A 20,439-nucleotide genomic window follows, 5' to 3' on the forward strand; every position below is an offset into this window, starting at 1 on the left:
CCAGCTCTAACACTTGTTAATTGGGAACAATAATAGTTCTTCAATACTAGTCCTTACCTCGTGGGATCTTATATTCGATTAACTCACGCTTGCATGGTGCTTAGGACACTGCCTGGCACACAATAAGAACTTAAGCAGTTGGGATTCCTCCCCTCCCTCCCCCCCCTGCCCCCATCATTGATAATGGGTAGAGAACTGCTGCCTGGAATGTAGGCATTGGTTAACCCGTTCTCTGATAGAGATTCTTTGTAGGCCTTCCTCCAGATAAGAAATTGCCAACTCATTCACAGCTAAGTGAACGTATGGTTGGAAGGGAGAACCCGAGTGGCCCAAAAGCCACAGGAACCACCTGTCTTGTTTGTTTCTCTACCCAGTATCTTATTACTCTACCGAGCTTGCCCTGCCCCCAGCACCTGGTTCCTCCCTCTCTGACATGGGCGATTTCTGCATACCTTTGTCCCTCACACCCCAGGAGTACTCACCAAGGCCCCCCCGCAGTGTGTGCCCTAGCCTGTGTCTTGCACATGGGCACATAGAAAACATTTTCTGAATTTGTTTTGAAAACATTCCCTTCAGAGTTTGGAAGTTAGTGTTGTCAGCTCAACCTTTTCCCCGGCCAATCCCCTAAATATACACGAAAGACAGAAGAAAAGCTACTCACAATTCAGTTGCCAGCTAAGTGCCCGGCAAGGGTGGGAGGTATTTTCACATAGATGACATTCTTTCTCTTAATCCTCTTTGTTACCATCTTTTTAGAGTTTAAGAGACAGGCGCAGAGAGGTTAAATGGTTTGCCTACGGACACAGCCAAGTTTCAAACCTGGGTCGAAGTCCAGTTCTTCTGCTTGACCCCTTACACATGTTCCCTAAGAAACTAAAGGGCCGGCGAGAACAACAGCAGGAATGAAACCTTCTGAGATGCCTCTGTCTGAACCTTCACCTGAAAAATGAGAGGCCCCCTGGTTTGGTGCCGCAGGCTCTCAGAGCCAGAGGAATAATTGGATCCCTCCCTTCATGAGGGGAAGAATCTAAGGTCCAGAGAAGTGCAGAAGCTCCTTTAAAAAAATCATCTAATCTTTTTTTCCTTAGACACTCCCTTGGGCAATATTTGGTAAGGTAGGGAGGAGGAAAACCCTTTGGGATACAGGGGAGAGTATCTAGGCAGTGGTTCTCAACCTTCTGGCCCTTTAAATACAGTTCCTCATGTTGTGACCCAACCATAAAATTATTTTCGTTGCTACTTCATAACTGTAATGTTGCTACTATTATGAATCGTCATGTAAATATCTGATATGCAGGATGGTCTTAGGCGACCCCTGTGAAAGGGTCGTTAGACCGCCAAAGGGGTTGCGACCCACAGGTTGAGAACCGCTGATCTAGAGAAATGTTAGTCTTTCTTGTTGGTAGCATGAAAATGTGGTCTTTTCTCTCTTGGCTGTTCCCCACCAGTGGCTGCCCCTGCCCCTCTGCTTTCCTGCTTTATCCCGGAACAAGTGGGATTTATTCACCTGACCTGCCCGTTCCCAGGGGGCACAGCGGTTACCCTACTTGTTGTTTTGTGCTGCCCTGAACTGGCTGGGTGTTGTTCCTGGTTCTCATTGTTTAGTGGAATATGAGAAGCACCAAGGATTTTTCTCAAATGAAAGGATAGGATCTGTGCATGTTGGTTCAGGCTAGGCTTTATGGTCTCGTGAGCTCTCCGGCCTTGGGGATTTCTCACCACTTTGAAGTCTGAAAAGGACTGGTTTGCAGAAGCCCAGCTCTTAGACCAAGATTAAGGTGAATATGAGTGTCTTGTGGGAAATGGCACTGGCTCTGAGCTGGGGTCCCAGGCCGAGCCCTGCCACTGAATGACTGTGTCATCTTGAGCAAGTCTTACCTTGTCTGAGGCTGCATAGGGTAATAAAATGCAACTGATCTGGTAGTCTCAGAACACTTTTGAGCCCCTCCTAGACCAGTTTTCTGATGGTTAGGAAACTTGATTCTCCTCCTCTAAGCCCATTTTTCTTTCAGAAGAATGAAAGGGTTGGATTAGAGTAGATGATTTTTATAAATTTTATCTTTTAATATATTTTCATTGATTTCAGAGAGGAAGGAAGAGGGAGAGAGATAAACACATCAGTGATGAGAGAGAATCATTGATTGGCTGCCTCCTACACTCCCTCCCACCCCCCACCCCCCCACTGGGGATCTAGCCCACAACCCAGGCATGTGCCCTTGACCGGAATCGAACCTGAGACCCTTCGGTCCGCAGGCCGACGCTCTATCTACCGAGCCAAACCGGCTAGGGCTAGAGTAGATGATTTTTAAAGGCCATTCTAACCTTACCATCCTGCCATCCTAGTGCTTGCCCATGGATTCACAGATTGTTGGAGGGGCACATCACTAATTATTTACTAAGTTGGGAGAGAGAAGTGTATATAAACTGAATATATTTTATACCAGTATCCAAAAGGTCCTGAAGGTAAGACCCTCTGTAATGAGCCATTTGTTACCATTTTTACCTTGTTTGCATGGCACATTTACCGCTTCCTAAAAGCAACAGATTCCCATAATCAAGGCATAGTTTTCTGATTATTAAGCACCTAATAAACCTCCCCCCCCTAATTGTTTGAGGCTGCGGGGGACATTTACTTAATCAAGCTTCCTTTCTGGACTCTGACAATCAGTAGCTACTGTTGATAAGTCTGCAAATATGAGAGGCAAACACAATAAAAGGAGCGGGTCAACAGCCTGGTACAATGAGGTCTTTTCCCAGAGGAAGAATGTCCCAGGCCGACTGCGCTGGAATCTGGATTGGTCTTCCATTAGGCCTCATGGGACTCTCCATAAACTTCGTATTATTATATTTATCTTACATTTCCTAGAATGAAGGCTGTAAAAGAGTTAGGATCGTTGACTTTCAGGGCTGCGAGGAAGCTGAAAATTCCAAGAGTATTCTCTTGAAGAGTGTCCGGGCTTTGGGAGGTCAAAGGCTCTGGGTAAATATCTTTGCTCGAGTACAATATGATAGGCTGAGGCCTATGTTTCTACAAAAGACTTCACCTGTAGGTAGTCACCCTGGGAGTCAGAGCACTTATTTATTTCTGTTTTTAAAAATATATTTTTATTGATTTTCAGGGAGGAAGGGAGAGGGAAAGAGAGAGAGAAACATCAATGATGAGAGAATCATTGATCAGCTGCCTTCTGCAATGGGGATCGAGCCCACAACCCGGGCAGGTGCCCTTGACTGGAATCGAACCTAGGACCCTTCAGTCCTCAGGCCAACGCTCTATCCACTGAGCAAACTGGCTAGGGCTCAGAGCACTTATTCCAGTGAAATCATCCCTGTTAACCGTTGGAGCTTATCTTTAGAAAGTACCTTTATAGTTGACAGGTGGGTACAACTTTGCAGTTGGATTCACCACACAAAGGTTGTCTGTACTGTGCCAGGCTTTATGCTAGGCCCTGGAGATTTGAAGATCTTCAAAATGTGATCTTTGCCCCTTTGAGCTGGAGGGAAGGGGACAGAGAGGGAGGAACTGAGGGAGGCAGAAAAACATAATGAACTGTAATTACAGAACCAATGATGTAAAATCGGTATAGGCAAAATGAACCAAACACTGCCTGCCTTTGGGGGACCATCAAGGAAGGATAGAAGTTTGATTAAGGGAAAAGATTGATAAAGTATTCTAAACACAGAAAGCCTTGAGATCCCCCAAAGAAGACTATAAGGTTTTAAAGCTGCATAGAAACCCATCATGTTCAAGGGGCTACATTAATGTTAGGATGCAAGAACATGAATGTGAGTGGCAGGAGTAGAAAATAGGTCAAGATGTGACTAGAGCATCCCTTTGTAAGGGATGATGAGAAATAAAACTTCTTTGGGGCCACTTTGTGGAGGTCCATATTCCCTCAATAAATGTTAATGAGAAAAAAAAATGTTAATGAGGGGCTGTGGTAGGCCAGGGACGGGTCTTGGTTCCCTTAGTCCTTCAGAGCTAACAAGAGCCAACTTTAATGATGTGTGAGGAGTGTGTGTTCCTGCCTCAGGACCTTTGCACGTCTCAGTCTCCAATGTAATCCTTCCCTCTTCCTTTTTTGCATTGCCTCCTAAATTTATATTCATTCTTTAGAGCTCAGCTTGGAAATTACTCCCTTGAGGAACATTTGTTTGCTCTACCCTAACCCCATTTTTCTAGTTAAGAACTTGATATGGTCTTCATACCACTTGCCCCACTCATAATTAAAATAATTATGTTATTGTACAATATCTGCTGCTTAATCTCACTTTTGTTTGCAGCACAGTGTTAGACACATAGGTGGCATGCAATAAATATTTGCTTAAAGAATGACCAAAGCGTGTCCACTAAATTTAGCAATAAGCAGTCACTGTTGACTTTGGTGAGACAGTTTCTGAGAAATGGTGGAGGTGGAAGTCAGATTGCGGTGGATTGTGCGGTAAGTAGGAAGTGAGGAAATAAGGGCAGTTTTGTGTAGACAACTTTTTAATATGTGTGCTTTGAAGAGGGAAGCGAGTGTGGTACAGAGAGGAGAAAATGGGATCCACTTTTTAAAAAAATATTTTTATTGATTTCAGAGAGGAAGAGAGAGAGAGAGAGAGAGAGAAACATCAATGATGAGAGAGAATTATTGATGGCTGCCTCCTGCATGCCCCCCTACTGGGGATCAAGCCCACAACCCAGGCATGTGCTCTTGACCGGAATTGAACCTAGGACTCTTCAGTCCCCAGGCTGACGCTCTATCCACTGAGCAAACCCATCAAGGTGGGATCTACTTCTTTTTTTTTTTTTTTAATGGGAAAGACTTGAACTTGTGTAAGTGATCATTGGAAGGAGCTAATGGAGAAAGGAGTGATGGTGGAGATAACTGGAAGTGCACATCTCCCGAGAGGGGGAATAAGGTGGACTGCAGAACAGCAGGGCCCTGCTAAGTTCAGCCTTTGCTCCCTAGACATTGGGTAGTCGGGATAAACCGGCTGATGTTGTGCAGTACACAGGGGAAGAGAAGCCAAAGACCTGCACTCGGCTCAGCGAAGGGCAGGGAAGGATTGGAGAGACGCTTGGGAGGTGAAACCAGGTAAACGTGAGAGAAGGGAGCAGAGATCATTTTTTGTTTGTTTGTTAGAGAAATCTTGATTTCTGTGCCCGTAGTGCCTAGCACAGAGCAGGTGCTACATAAGTGTTAAATGGCTTTGAATTCCTCCGGACTGGAGAAAACAGGGCGGGCTCTGGAGGGTGTAGCCATAACAAGTTCTCTCTCGAATATCCTCATCATACAAAGTCCTGGTCCTTTTTGCATTTTGGGAGCAGCCAGAAGTCATTCCGAGCCAAGATATTGAAGTGTTGAGTCAGTGGGTGGTCAGGTTAGAGACTATTACTTTTGGGTTAAAAATTAAAAACAAAGAAGCAAGGTGTGGCTTAACATAATGAGATTTGCTGGGGTGGGGCGGCAGTTCACAAAGGGACTCGAAAGGCCTTCCATGTAATTGTTCCAGAAAATGTTTGCAGCTGGTACCTCCAGAACGTGGGAGGTTCATTTGGATGTCTGTGTTCATCCAAAACCCTCCTTCACGAATTCACTTTCTCACCCCCTCAACCTCCACCCCCGTCCATAACCCATTTGAATGAGTCTCTCAGACTTTCTGCTCTGCAGTCTGTGAGGATGGGTGATGGTGCACTCTCTGGCCTCTACCACCCAAAGACCAAAGAGGCCCCCCAGGGGAGTCTGAGAAGCTGAGATCCTGGAGGCGATGGGCATGTATAGCCCATCACCGTGGAACTAGAGGAAAGGAGCAGGTGGGGAAGGGTTCTGAAGCCTTCTGCCAGCGTGTTCAGTTCTCCTCTGGGGTATGAGGACAGCTGTCTGTGCCCTGGCTGCCCCGAATGCTGCTGACCAATCTTGAAATGCCCGGAGCCGTGCATTGTCTGTTTACGGCCGCTGTGCCCGTGGCAGTCTGGAGTTACCCAGAGAGAACAAAGCTGCACACACACAGAGCACAAGGGAGTCTTGTAACAACCTGGTCCCGCTTTCTAGGGCTGAGGCAGGTACCACGGCTTGATCTCAGCTGCCCTCTTTATTTCAAGAAGTTGGCAGCCGAGCCACAGGGGGCGTATTGTGTTTCGTCCCTTTTGGAGGGACATGGACCAATTCTGCTATTGTCCATCCTACTATCTCAGCCTGCACAGCCCTTCCCCACCCTATCTCAGCCTTCGGTAAATCTTTCCCATCTTTCAAGGCTCAGCTCAAGTGTCAGCTTCCCCTACAAAGACCTTCCTGGCTCCCCTAAGTGGAACGCGTAGGAATTAACATGGTGGGGCGGAAAGAGCGTGGGCTTTCCGACGAGCCAGACCTGGGTTGGGATACTAGATCTGCCGGTTGGCCTGTCACCCTTGGCCCCAAGTTTCAATTCCCCCATCCATTCAAGGAGTGTAATAACAGCTGCCTCGCAAGATTCTTTTGAGAATTAAGTGAGAAAGCACCTGCCATAATTCTTGGCATATAGGAGGCATTCATTGAATGTTTATTCTTTCCCTTCTACACCTATAACGTCTTTCTCCGAACTAAAATAGCACTTTGCTTCTACTTCTGAAAGAGCGTCTAAGGGAAAAATGACTACGTGGAAGGATGTTTCTTTTCCCAGTGGATGTGCATCCCAGTGGAGCAGGGATGACGTTATCCAACAGTCTCCAACCTAGAGCTTGGCGAGGACCCATGGGTCCAACGAGAGGACCCATGAAGCTGGTTGAATGAGGGAGCTCCTGGACTAGGTGGTGGAAGTCTGCACAACCGGGGCTTTTGAGGAATAGCCAAAGGCAATAACATGATTAACCTAGAAAGGAGCCGTTTCTGGGTGCTGGTTGAGAATAGTTGTAGGAACGGCTGATCCAAAAAAAAAAAAGACCTTGTTCATTTCATCGACTCAGAACTATAAGCAGGGCTGACACTTCTAAAAAAAGGCAGATTTTGTTTCCATAGAAAAAGGAACGATCAGAACCATTTTTTAAAACCAATTTCCTCTCCCTGGGGAGATGAGCAGGCAGTGCTTCCAGAGATGGTGTAGAAAAGGGAATTGTGCATCTGGCCGAACATTGGATTAACCCTTTCAATATGAGAATCTGTTAACTGAGTCTTATTCTACACAGTAGGAGTCAGTGTCCCTTAACCCTTGGTACTTCCGGCCTCTGAACCTCCCTCCCCTTGGTTCTGTGTGCAGGTGAAGATGCCTGGAGGTGTCGGGGCTGTGGGGACCATGTTGCTCCAAGCCAGAGGTTGTACAGGACTGTCAACGAAGCCTGGCACAGCTCTTGCTTCAGGTAAGTGGGTGTGTCCTCCTGTGTTGCCAGTGCATTACAGGCTAGGAACGATTTCATTGTCTGGAATCTACAAAAACAAGCTTTTGATTGGGAACTTCCCTTTTCAGTGGGTGTGGGGTGGGGAGGGATGTGCCAAGGTGAAGGTGCAAGAGCCACAAATGTGCCAGGTGCAGCTAGAGGTGATGGGGGGGATGAGAGGAAGTCTTCCCAGGGAGTCCCAGCATTCTCACTTAAATAAAAACTTCTTTATTGATTGATTTCAGACACACACACACACACACACACACACCCATTTGTTCTACTTATTTATGCATTTATTGGTTGATTCTTGCATGTGCCCTGACCAGAGATTGAACCCACAACCTTGGTGTATCAGGATGATGCTCTAATCAACTGAGCTACCTGGCCAGGGCCACCTTCACTGTTTAGGTGAGGAAACTGAGGCCCAGGCCTACACTACTGATTACGCAGGTGCCTCAAGGGTTTTTTGGAGTGCAGTTGGCAAAGCCAGCTCTTCTTCACAGCAGGCTGCCTGCCTAGGTTCCTGCTTTTTGTTTTTTGTTGCGTGGTTTGTTTGTTTTCTTAGTGTGCCTGTCCATGAACACTGTCCCAAAGAAATGAAAAGGAGCTTGCAGTATAGAAAGAAAAAAATAGCTTTAAGATCGAATGGGGCAATAAGGAGATGGGGACCCGACTCCCCGATAGGATGTAGGTTACAGAATATGGAGGGCAAAATCACAAGACACCTGTGGGTTAGGGGTTGGGGTCATGCTGGGAGCTGATTGGTCAAAAGTGAAGTAAGGGTAATAAACCATTTCTTCAGGTCTTAAGGATAGTTCTGAGGTCTTTTCTAGGTCCCTCATGGACAAGTAGCCAGGGGGTTGTTCCACCTTAGGGCTCAGGAGCTGAAATATAACTTAGGTCAAGATGTTATCTTTAGCCCAGCCAGCATGGCTCAGTAGTTGAGCGTAGACCTATTCAGTTCCTGTTTGTGGCACCTGAATGGTTTCGGGCTCAACCCCAGTGGAGGGCATGTAGGAGGCATCCGATCAATGATTTATCATTGATGTTTCTCTCTCTCTCTTCCTCTCTGAAAACAATAAAATATATACATATGCATATCTTTTAAAAAGATGTTATCTTTAGCCTGCCAGACCTTGTGACTATTAGTCAGGTCCTGACTACTGGGGGTTGTTGATTATCCTGTCCTGCTTTTTGTTATTAACTTTGTTATAGCTCTTATTGTTCAAAGACAGCTCAGTTTCTTGAAAATAACAGAAACTTTAAAGTCAGATTTGCTCCTGCTGTCTAAGGCTCCGTTTTCTCCTCAGGAAAATACAGATGTCCAGAATCTATCTCAGACTTACTAAGATTGAATGAGATAATACGTGGCAAGGGCACCCACTGAACGGTTGTTCCTTTCCCCCGTGAGCTTAGAATCCGCAAGAGTGGGAGCTTGTCTTTGCCTCCTCCAGAACACAAAACAGTGCCTGGCCTGCAGCCATTTCTCTTCGGAAGCTGGGTGGGCATGTGTGGCCCCCGTGGCCTGAAGCTGAGGGGCAGTGCTCACGTCCTCAGAATGAGACAGAGTAGACAGGCACCACGCGCTCTGAATTCCAGCGCCCACAGACATGCTGATAGCAAGTAATTTAATTGACCTTTAAGCGCTTGCCTCCACCGGGAACTACGTGGGGGGTTAGCCTGGAGAGCTCAGGCCTCTGGAAGAGTTGGAGGGAACCAGCGTTTTTCTGCCCTTTCAGCTCTAACTCAGAGCTCTCCAGTCTTCTCTGGATCTCATTGCCTTGGTTCCTCCTCCTCTCACTCCCAGGGAAGTTGATTGTCCCTTTACTCTGCCTGTTAGTGAGATAGCAGCAGAATGTCAGAGCTATCAAGGACCTTATAGATAAAGCCTTGGGCTAGCCCTTTCATTTTAGACCTGAGGCTAAAGAGCAACATCAGAACCCGAGTTCCCAGGCCTTGGCATCTAACCCATATGGTCGTATTTGTCCTTGCTATTTTCCTATTTGTATGAATATTTCCTATCCAAAATAAGCAAGACCAAAAGCTCTAAAAATTAGGGAAGCTAATCTTTGGAGTTTTGGGATTCTCCTATAGCTAAAGAACTAGAAGGGACCACCTACTGTATGATCTAACCCTTTCATATCAGAGATGAGAGGCCTCAAACCAAAAAGACAAAAAGAGTTATACAAACAGGCCATGGATGACAGGAGCTGGCCTTAGAACTGAAGTCTTGTGTTATTTGTAGGTCTGATCAGATGCTAGCTTTTTAGATAGGACTGTGTGTGAGAGAAACACACACAAATACGTGTGCATAAACAGGTAAGGCACATTATCATGGTAGATCAGAGTGCAGGCTATGGCTGAGACTGTCTGATTTCAAATCCTGCCTTTGCAATTTATTAACTGGCCTTAGGTGACTTCCCGAGCTTCAGGCACCTCATCTATAAAATGGGACTAAGAATGATACTCATGCCGGGCTGGCATGGCTGGCTCAGTGGTTGAGCATCAACCTATGAACCAGGAGGTCATGGTTTGATTCCTGGTCAAGGCACTTGCCCACGTTGTGGGCTTGATCCCCAGTAGGGGGAGTGCAGGGGGCGGCCAATCAACAATTCTCTCTCATCGATGTTTTTATCTCTCTCTCTCCCTCTCCCTCTCTTAATTCAATAAAAAAATATATTTTTTAAAAATAGAGAATAGTACTCATCCCATAAGGTTGTTGGGGAAGATTAGATGTGGTAACCTATGTAAAGGGCTTAGCATAGCACCTGATACATAGAAAACTCTTAATCAGAAGCTGTTGCTTTCTATTGTGAGTGTGTGTCTACTTAACATTCATGTATTTATTTTTCTTATTACATACACACCCATTTGTCACCCGATGTGGAACCTCAGGGATTAAGGTTAACTTGGAGCTCCCCTTGCATAATTAAAGCAGAGATCATGCCTCAGTCTGGAAGTAGAGCATCCAGATTGTCTGCTGTTTACAGCGTGGCCTCAGGGACAGGTTCCCTCTAACCCAGCTCTATGGAAGGAGTGTAGCTCCCCACGCCTGAGCCTTCCCACACTAACTCAGTGACTGTAGAGCCTGGTCATTTGCACCGGGGAGAAAGGCTGCTTTGGAGCCTGCTTGACTTTTGCCCGAATGAAAGGAAGGACTGTATTGTCTGACTCCAGAAGTAACCTGGGTTACGAGGAGCCTGAAGCATCAGCCCGAATGGACTTTTAACACGTCTTCCACCCCAGCTCACCTGTGATTCTTTGTCAGAAGCAGGACCCTCTCCCTTCATTCTCCCCAAGGTATTCATTCTTCCGGACTCCCTTTCAGCCTTGCTCTTACCCAGCTGGGTTATAGTAACAAGAAAGGAAATGACTTTTCTTCTCCCCTCCCCCCACACCTTTGTTTTCCTAATCACAGGGTGGGGCTGGATATTGAATGGAGAAACTGCTGGGGTTTGGCTCCCCGTCTCCTCCCCTCCCCTTCTTCTTACACTGTCCTACCCTATCCTCCATCTGCAGCCACATCCTGAATCCTGCCTCTCACAGCCTTCCGCCAGTTTGTCAGGTCCCTGGGACAATAGGAAGCCACTTAGGGCTGGAACCCGGAACTGTCCCGTGGAGGCCAGCTGACAGATCTCCTGGAAGCAGCCCCTCTGTAATTGTGCTGCTGCAGTTGGGCGCCTGGCCAGGACCCCTCTGATCACTCTGGATGCCTGGCTGACCAGCCCTCTTGCTTCCTCTCCTCGACCTCTTTGGATTCTAATACTCCTCTGGCCTTCCCTTTCCTTGAGCAGTGCCATTGGTTCCAGAGCTGGGCCCATTCTCTCTGAAGCTCTCTGGAACTGGCTCCCTCTCACTGGGGGAGGCCCGGAAAGCAGCCGGACTGAACGTTGTTTTGTAGCTGAAGTTAAAGGATAGAGCTGTGAATGGTGACCTGGCCTCTTGGCATGTTTGCAAACCACAGAACCTTGAGAAGTTTTCGGACTATTGTTCTTTCACCCTCATCAGAGGTGTTTGGCCCCGGGGGAGGGGTCGTGGGAGGAAGGAAAAGCTGCCTCTCTTAGTCTTTGTGGCCGCTACCTGGGGCTCTATCTATTACTTGACCTGGTTCCTAGCAGCATTATCAGAGGGGAAAAGCCACCATTCTTAAGGCTCCTGGGAACTGCTCAGGGCCTCCTTTCTCAGGATTATGAACGCAGACTATTTGAGCTTTCTCTTTTGAGAAGCGAGTTCTCATGCCCATACTCTAGAAAAGAGGTAATGCAGATAGAGAGCTGTTATCACTTCATCAGACGACAAACCATTTCCGCTAAATTTGTGACTCCAGGAAAGTCCAGTGAAGAAATTGAACGCGCAGCTGTGTGGCGACCAGCAACTGTGGTGTAAGAGGCTGGTGACAGTGGTGTAATAGGTTGATGACATTGTTTTTTGTGATGCTGAAAATCATGCTCGTTTTCTCACCCACACCCCCTTCGAAACAATTAAAATTACAGTAATAGGTCACATTTATTAAATGTTTACTCTGCTCTAGACACTGTCCTAAGCATTTCACATGCATTATCTTATTTAATTCCTACAACAACCTAATAACTGTAGATCTGGTCTTAACCTATTTTACAAATAGGGAAATGGAGGTTACTTGCTCACAGTCACAGAGCTAGTAAGTAGCATCGCTGGGATTTGAACCCAGGCATTCTGAATCCTTGCTTATAAGAGTCTCTTTGCATTCTTGAGTCTGGGTATGTCATTTATATGTCATTTAACCTCTCGGAGGCTTCCTCTTCTGTAACTTCAGGGTAAGAACACTCACCCTGCCTGCCACACACTGGGTATCAGATAACAATGAAGGGTTCATGCATTTTCAAGTGTCAAATAAAAGTGCTCTTAATTTTCTCCTGACTCCTGGATTAGGAGTCAGTGGAACAACCCTGCCACCTGCTGTTGTACTGTTGGTGCTGCTGCTGCTGCATTTATGGACGCACGCCCTTGGTTCTGATGTGCTCGTTTGTCTAGTTTATTTATCTCTAAGGAAACAGCCGGCCAGCAGGTCATTAAGGCTAGCTGTCGGACAGGTGGCTGGGGCCTTCCTGACAGAGGAAGGGAAAGACGGACACCTAGGCCTTTCTCTGCCCCCACAAGAGACTCCAGCATTAACACACAGTGGGACTCCGAGTGTGTAGTAGCAGCATGTGACCTTCAGTGTGCCTCAATCCTGCTCTGTTCTTTGGGAAGAAAGAACTAAGACCTGATAGAAGCCCCACAGCTGCTATTCAGGGCAGAGATGGAGGGGGTAGGGGTGGGGCCAGGGATGGATGATGGCTATTTATTAAGCACTGTATTAAGAGTTTCACTTATATCATCTGATTCAGCCCTCACAATAACCCTGCAACCCCATTTTATAGTAAAACAGGAAGACCCAGAAAGGTGGACTAACTTGTCCAGGTCACACAGAGCTGACATTTGAACTCCAGTACCCCTATCCCCCCAAGAGGGTCCTCTTTACACCGAGGCTCCCAGGAAAGAATAGTGGACTTGGAATCACAAGACCCGGATTTTAGTCTTAGCTGAGCCAGGCTACTTGTGTAACCGTGGGCAAGCTCCGGTGCCACTGCGGTGACAGTAAATCCCCCCTCGGGGAGGAGGTGTGAGGCTTACGGAGGTCACGGCAAGGAAAGCACTCTGAGGACAGTATAATGGCACAATGTGTAGGGTTAGCAGCAGCACATGGCAACACTGTGCTCCTTAAACCAACCAGCCGTTCACATACAACTTTGAGCACCATCTGCTCTATTAAAGGCACCAAACTAAGTGCTGTTGGGGATGCAGATTTGACCTACTGGCCTGGTCTCCTCACTGGCTCCCTCAGACCGCTGGAAAGCAGGTAATAGCCCTGGCCAGTGTGGCTCAGTTGTTTGGGCGTCATCCCATGTACCCAGAGGTCTCCAGTCCGATTCCCAGTCAGAGCACATGCCCAGGTACGGGCTTGATCCCCAGTAGGAGCATGCAGGAGGCAGCCCACGGGTGCTCTCCCCTCCCTTCCTCTCTCTCTAAAATCAATAAAAACACAGTTTAAAGAAACAGAAACACAGGTAATAATGTGAAGCGCCCCTAATAGTGGGCTCTAGTCTGGCTTCCATCCTGTCTCTCCCTGAAACAGTGTTCTCTCGGTCACGTTCCACAGACAGACTCCTGGCTCCATCCACTGGCCACTTTTCAGTGTTCATCTTCTGAGACCTCCCAGACTGCACTGGGGGAGGTGAAGTGAATCTGCGTTTGGAGTCAGGCTGCTTGAGTTTCCATCCGGCTTCTTTTAGCCACCTGACCTTGAGTCAGCTGGTTAATCTTTCTTCGCCAGTTTCCTCTCCGATAAAAGGGGAAATAATTCTCACCTTAAAAGGTTGTTATGTGGATTGAATTTGATCAGTGCCGGGCCATAGTTAGGATTTAATGGATGCTAGCAGCTGTTATTAGTGTCTGTGTCACTAAAATATCCGAGGATATATTTTCCATTGACAGAGAGGATAGAAACCGATCAGCTGCCTCCTGCATGCCCCCTACTGGAGATTGAGCCCGAAACCCGGGCATGTGCCCTGACTGGGAATCGAACGGGTGAACTCCTGGTTCATGGGTTGATGCTCAACCACTGAGCCACATTGGCCAGGCTTTACCATTGATTTTTAGAGAGACTGGAAGGGAGGGAGGGAGAGTGGGGGGAGAGAGAGAGAAACATTGATGTGAGAGAGACACATTGATTGGTTGACTTCCCACTGTGCCCCCGACCAGGCCGGGGACTGGGGATCAAATCTACAACCCAGGTACATGCCCTTGAATGGTAATCAAACCCACTGGGCTACCGGCCAGGGCTCTTTGTCGCTCTCGACACAGTCTCTTTTCTTGGCTTTCATGTCATTCCACACTCTCCTGGTTTTCCCCCCACTTCTCTGGTCATTCCAGTTTGCTTATCCTCCTCTATCTAGCTGTGAGATGCTGCCATTTCCCCAGGCTTCTGTTGTCCTCCCCATACTGATAAACCCCAAAATTAGTATCTTCAGTCCAGACCTTTCCACTGACCTCTAGACCTATTTTTCCTGTCATCTTCACATACCCAGCTGAATGTCTTGCAGGCATCTCAGACCCAGCTAGGCTTTCGGTCTTCCCGGCAAATGGCTCCTCTCCCATTGTAGCCTGTCCCGTTGAATAGAGATACCACCATCCGCTCACTACCCGAGCCGGGACCTGGGAGTCTTTCTGATACCTCTTCTCTCTCATTCTCCACATCCAAGCCTCAGTTTTATCTCCAGATTATATGTTTGAGTGTGTCCACTTCTTTCCATTTCTCCTTCCACCCCTGTTCCAGGCTACCATCATCTTACGTATAGGACCACAATAGCTTTGTGACCGTCCACAGTCACTCTGCACCCCCACTCCATTCCCCACAGAGAGGCAGCCACAGTGAGTGATCTTTAAAGAAAATATCTGTCACATGTGAGGCGCCCATCACTCTGTCGTCTCCCTGTCCTTGAACACTTCCACAACTTTCCAGCGTTCTTGGGTAAAGACCAAAGTCCTTAATGTGGCCTACAGAGCCCCCTCTCCCCACTGCCTCCCGCTCTCGCTGCTTCAGCCTCACTGCTCTTCTTCACAGGGGCCAGCACTCACCCTCCTTCCTTCTGACGAGACCTTTGTTCCTGCTGTTCCCTCTGCTTGGAATGCTCCCTCCCCGCTCTGGCCTAATGAACTCCTGCCCATTCTTCAGATCTTTACCTGGATATCTCAGGGAAATAGTTACAGAATAAGTCATGGTCCCTGTCTTATGCTTTCATAAGGAGCTTCCCTTTGAAGCTGCTTTTTGCAGTTTCAATTACGTGTTTATTTGGTCATCTCCTTAATGACATCCTGAGACTGAGAATCCTCTGCAAGCGCACCTTGGTCAGGGACCAGGGGGATTTCTGCCCCTCATTGTGTCACCACTGAGCACACTGTTGGATGAATTGCCAGGGTAGCCAAGAGCTATGATGTAAGAGAGGCCTTTCCCTGCCCTTCCCCTCCCCCACCGTCCTTTCTTTCGCAGTCACCACGGGGCAATTACTGTAAACGGCAGGGAGGAATTGGTTCCCGACATTGGGTTGTTTTGGAAAATTCCCTGTAAGTGTTGAGGTGAGAAGTTATAAAGATTTGTCCCCTGTCCCCAAAGGAGTCAGAGTCTCCTGGCCAGCAGCACTTCTCTCAGGTACAGTCCAGACAAGAGCCAACCCTGGAGGGAGAGAGACAGTAGAAGGAAGAAGGAGTTCAGCTACTCTAGCCCAGTCTAATTGTGAATTGCTCTGAAATGTGACAAGTCTCGTTGCTAATAGTAAGTGTTTTTGTTTGTTTGTTTTTTAAAGTTTAGACATCTTTGAAGGATGGCATTAGCTAAAGATGCCCATTCAGTAGAGAGTGGAGGAAACGAATACTTACCAAGTGTCTTTTACCGAAGTGTGACTCATGGTGGGGAGCGGGTGGATAGGTTGGTGATTCCACAAGAACTTGCAAATGGAAGTTTGTCCTCTGGGACTAAACCAGTTGGAGATCCATGTTAGGAGAGCAGTAATGTGCGGTAGTTAAGAGCACAGACTCTACTTTGGTTCAAATCCTGGCTCTGCCATGTCTTAGCTGTGCACCTTGGGCAAGTTACTCACCCTTTCTGTGCTTCATTTTCTCATCTATGAAATGGAGATACTGACCTACTCCCTAGTTCCTAGTGTTATTGCAAGGGGTCAATGAGCCTTGTACAGAGTGAGCACTCATGAGTGTTAGCCATTTCTTATTAGCGGAGCCAAATGGCTCCCCGGGCTGAACAATATGCGAATTGGTGATTGTTATGCCTCTAAAGAAGTAATGATTTTCCCCAATTAAAAATTAGTTTAAAAAAGCCAGTAGAATACTGAGTGGCCAGCAGTGAAACAGAAAGTGAAAAGTCAGTGAGGCAAAACTAGTAGTGTGTCCAGATACTGAATCTGGATTTGGTTACCAGAAAGGGGTTCTTTGTTACAAGCAGGGCTGCTTTGGCCGGCTCACTCCTGCCAGCATGAAATTTCTCTCCCTGGCTTCTCATTTCCCTTTAAGTCCATGCTCACAGAGGGACCTTCTCATGCTTAACTCCGCTTCCTGGGACTCTTGATAACAGGAAGGGGCTGGAGGTAGTCCCTGCATAAGGCATGTGGGTGTTCTGATTTCAAGTGTCAATTCGTACGTGGACAGTGGGATTGCCAGATGGTTACGTAGAAGCAGCCTAGCATGTCTGCGCCTCTCTGGGTACTGCGAAGGCCTGTTTCTGGACCTATCAGGCCAAAAATGAGGCCTGGCTTCGGGTCCTTCTCCAGGATGACGCTACCCTCTTGGTGGTCAGCCAGTCAGCCTTTCTCTGACCACAACCCCTTCCTCATGGCTACCTTCAGCACTGACATGCCGGCCTGGAATATTTTTGCTCACCTCACTCCTTCCCTTTCCAGAGGAATCAGTGGAAGCCCAGACAAGCTTTAATGGCTTCCCTCAGCTCACACAGCCAGTTTGTTTTCAGACGGGTCGCATTCTCGGGTCTTCTCTGCCAGCCCGGGCTCTTCTCCGGGCCTTCCGTGGAGATTTGTGAAGGTGTCCAAGGCATTTTACCCCCCAGGACAGCCAGGAGAAGACCATCGATGCAAACACCGCATTGGACACCGAGTGTCAGCTGTTCCATTTTCTAACGTTCGTATCACGGAGCAACAGTGGATGGTTATCTACAAGAGATTACGATCTCATTCTTATGAGCTTACAGCCCACACAGAAACATCTCAGCTATTAAAATGACCAATTCAGTAGCGATGTGGCCTGAGGACGAAGCCATCGTCTGCTGGTAAGGACACTCGCTGGCCAGCAGACCAGTCATGTGGACATGGACACGGCCAAAGGTAGACTTGAGAGAGTCAAACGAGCAACTAAAGACCAGCGCTCTCTCTGGTGTTTCAGGCTTAGCCTCCTATTCATTGGAAACCTCTGCTCATGTATACACCTCTGATAACTTTTCACTGCCTGCGGGCAGCTCTTTGGCCTGTCAGACCCTGCCCTGGGTGCTCTGCCCCTGCTTTCCTCCTCCATCCCAGACTCCTCTCTGGTTATCCCTGCACTGAAGCTTACAGGCCATACCCTGTTATGCCCTGTTGCGTTTGTACATGCGGTGCCTTCAGGATGAAATGTTCTTGTCTGCCTGGCGATCATCCTAAGAGTCAACCGATACAGTCCCTCCTCTGTGGAGGAGCCTCCCCACATCCACCCTCACCTCTCCCCAACCAATCAGAGGAGACCCTTTCCTTCATCTTTGTTATTTTCCTCAGACCTCAGAGATAGCCCTGTCACTCTTAGAGTATGACATTCTTTAAGTCTGGAGCCCCGTATCCAGTTCGCTTTGTATCCCAGAGCTTAGTGGAGGACCTAGAACCCAGTGGGTACTCGGTGTTTGCTGGGAGAATGATGTTTTTGGCGAATGACCACCTTTCTCTTTGGACACTTGGGTCAAGCCCTTCTGGTGTGCATCATCACCATCTCTTTGCTCTGTAGTATTCTCCCAGGCAAGAGCTTTTCTTTGGAAGTGGGGCCATGGAATAAGACTTCTGTCTGTAAGTGTCATTTCTGAAGTCTAAAATCGTCCAAGCCTTGCCCTAGCTGGTTTGGCTCAGTGGATAGAGCGTCGGCCTGTGGACTGAAGGGTCCCGGTTCAATTCTGGTTGCGGGCTCGATCCCCAATAGGGGGCATGATTCTCTCTCATCATTGATGTTTCTGTCTCCCTCTCCCTCTCCCTCTCTCTCTCCGAAATCAATAAAAATACATTTTAAGAAAAGGAAAAGAAAAGAAAAATGGTCAGTAAATGGAGGTGGCAATGCTCACCTTTCAGGATTCAGAAGCTACAGTGTCTCCGGGAGCTCCCTTCCCTGGTCGGAGTCCTCCCAGCCAATAGCAGGCCCCAGGTGGACATCGTTCCTTGGGTCGCACCTTACCTGACCAAAGCCTTCTTTGGAGAAGTTGGGGTTATTCGTTGACCACTCCTCCCCAGAGTGCTCGTGCTGGGCTGCTGGCCTCTCATAGATGCCTTCAGCCCTGCGTCTTAGCTGGTTCAGCCCTGTGTCTTAGCTGGTTCCGAGGAGTCAGTTTGCTTGGCTTCTAGCCAGGTTCCCAACTTGTGAAATGTGCAGGAGATTAACACCTTTCCTGCCATCTTATCCTGTCCTTAACTGCCCGTCCAAGAATCCGTGCGGATGCCTCTGGCAGCTGTAACTGCTGAATCCCCTGCCAGCTGTTCTGGGGACCTAGAAGAGCAGCTTCCCATGCAGGACCCGTATCCAAGGGCAACAGGGGGAAGTGTCTCCTCCAGAGCAACCTCTCACCTTCCAGTTCAGGGTGGCTGGGGCCCTTGGAAGTTGGCCCCGAGGAACCACAACACCCTTGGGTCTGAATGGCCAGCCGCTTGTCACATCTGGTGATCCGTCCTCCAGGGGTTCCTCCTGAAGCCTGGGTTTACGGGAGGCAAATGGGTCCCACTCAGGCGGGGCTTCTGCTTCAGCTCAAAACGTAAGAGACGTGGCTGCCCCTCTTTAGGGGGAGGCAGTTTCTGTGGCCTTGAGACGACCTCTCACTGGTTACCCACCCACCCACTGAGTCCTTTGTGAGGGGAGTGGGGGGAGCAGGGAACGCCTGCAGCCTCCTGCTCACATTCCTAGACACCGACTCACTGCGCCCCGCCACCGCTGGAACAGCAGAGCTGTGTGAAATGTCAGGAGGAGTTATGCTCATGGGCTCCCTGGCCCCTGTCTCTTTGTGGCTTGCATTTTCTTCCATCTGCATTCTGTTCATCAGATGGGAAATCAGAGGGTGCAATTAGAAGACCATTTGCTAGTTCCAGACTTAATTTGGGGCCCCCTTCTTGCCTGATAGAATTACAGGGGAACGGAATCGATCTTTTGGTGAGAAATAGTTAGCTCTGTGGCTGGGAGAAAGAGCTCCCAGCTCTCCAGCTGTGCAGCCCTTTCAGCGTCCTGTGCGCTGTTCCCCCCTTGCGCGCTGCCCCACCTCTTCTCGTGTGTGGCCCCCAGGCCAGGATCCTGAACCCCTCAGGGCCAGCTCAAGGAGTTTGAACTCAACTTCAGACACAAGGAAAAGGGGAGCCCTCTGTGACCTCAGAGGGCTGAAAAATGTGGAAGCTGGAAGCTATTTAGAGACCTAGCCACGGCCCAGACAGCGACAGCGACTTGCTGAAGGCCACATGGCTAGCCCATAGTGGTGGTAACAATGGTCTTAATGATATTAGCAGCGAACATTTATCAACCCTTAATGCGTTCCAGACTGCGTGCCAAGGGCTTACGTGCAGTGCATTGTCGTATTCAAACCCAGACAGTCTGGCTCTGGGCCCAGGCTGGGCTCCAGCCTAGCAACGGTAGAGTTCAATATAGATAGCCCGGGTTCGAATCCTGGCCTCCCCTCTCACTCACACAGCTGGGTGACCTCAGGCAAGCAGTTTAAACTCTCCATGCTTCACTCCTTCCTCTAAAAAGGGGAGGCTCCGCGCTGCTGACTAGTGCAGGTTAACGTTCATGTGTGTCAGTGCTGCGAGCCGTGTGTGGTGTAGGGTGAGCGCCTGTCCTGTGCTCGTTTCCTCTGCAGCTGAAGTGCCATGTCTGTGTGACAGTAGGTAGATGTGGCGAGTCCGGGACAAATCCCAACACTGGTCTTTACTATTAAAGACAATAAACAGCCCTGGCTGGTTTGGCTCAGTGGATAGAGCGTCGGCCTGCAGACTGAAGGGTCCCAGGTTCGATTCTGGTCAAGGGCATGTACTCTAGGTGAGTCTAAAAAAAAAAAAAGACAATAAACAGAGTGGTTGAGTGCATTGGCTCTGGAGCACAGATCGGCAAATTGTAGCCCCGCTGCCTGTTTTTGTACATCCTGTGATTTTCACATTTTTAAATGGTTGGGGGGAGCAAAAGAATACTTCATAGCACATGAAATTCAGATGTCAGTGTCCACAAATAAAGTTTTATTGGAACACATCCACTTGTTTATGTTTTCTATTTGGCCACTTCTGTGCGGCAGT

General features: G+C 48.3%; 1 protein-coding gene across 3 annotated transcripts in view; it reads left to right on the plus strand.

Moving 5' to 3' along the window:
• LIMK2 (LIM domain kinase 2) overlaps positions 1-20,439 on the plus strand; it is a 53,180-nt gene that overhangs the window by 4,835 nt on the left and 27,906 nt on the right. For all 3 annotated transcript variants that reach the window (XM_006105534.3, XM_023746560.1, XM_014447679.2), the window contains exon 2: positions 7,216-7,315. In XM_006105534.3, the coding sequence (XP_006105596.1) occupies positions 7,216-7,315 (100 nt within the window). The remainder of the gene's footprint in view (positions 1-7,215; positions 7,316-20,439) is intronic.

The sequence above is a fragment of the Myotis lucifugus genome, unplaced genomic scaffold, assembly GCF_000147115.1.
Source record: "Myotis lucifugus unplaced genomic scaffold, Myoluc2.0 scaffold_694, whole genome shotgun sequence".
NCBI lineage: Eukaryota > Metazoa > Chordata > Mammalia > Chiroptera > Vespertilionidae > Myotis > Myotis lucifugus.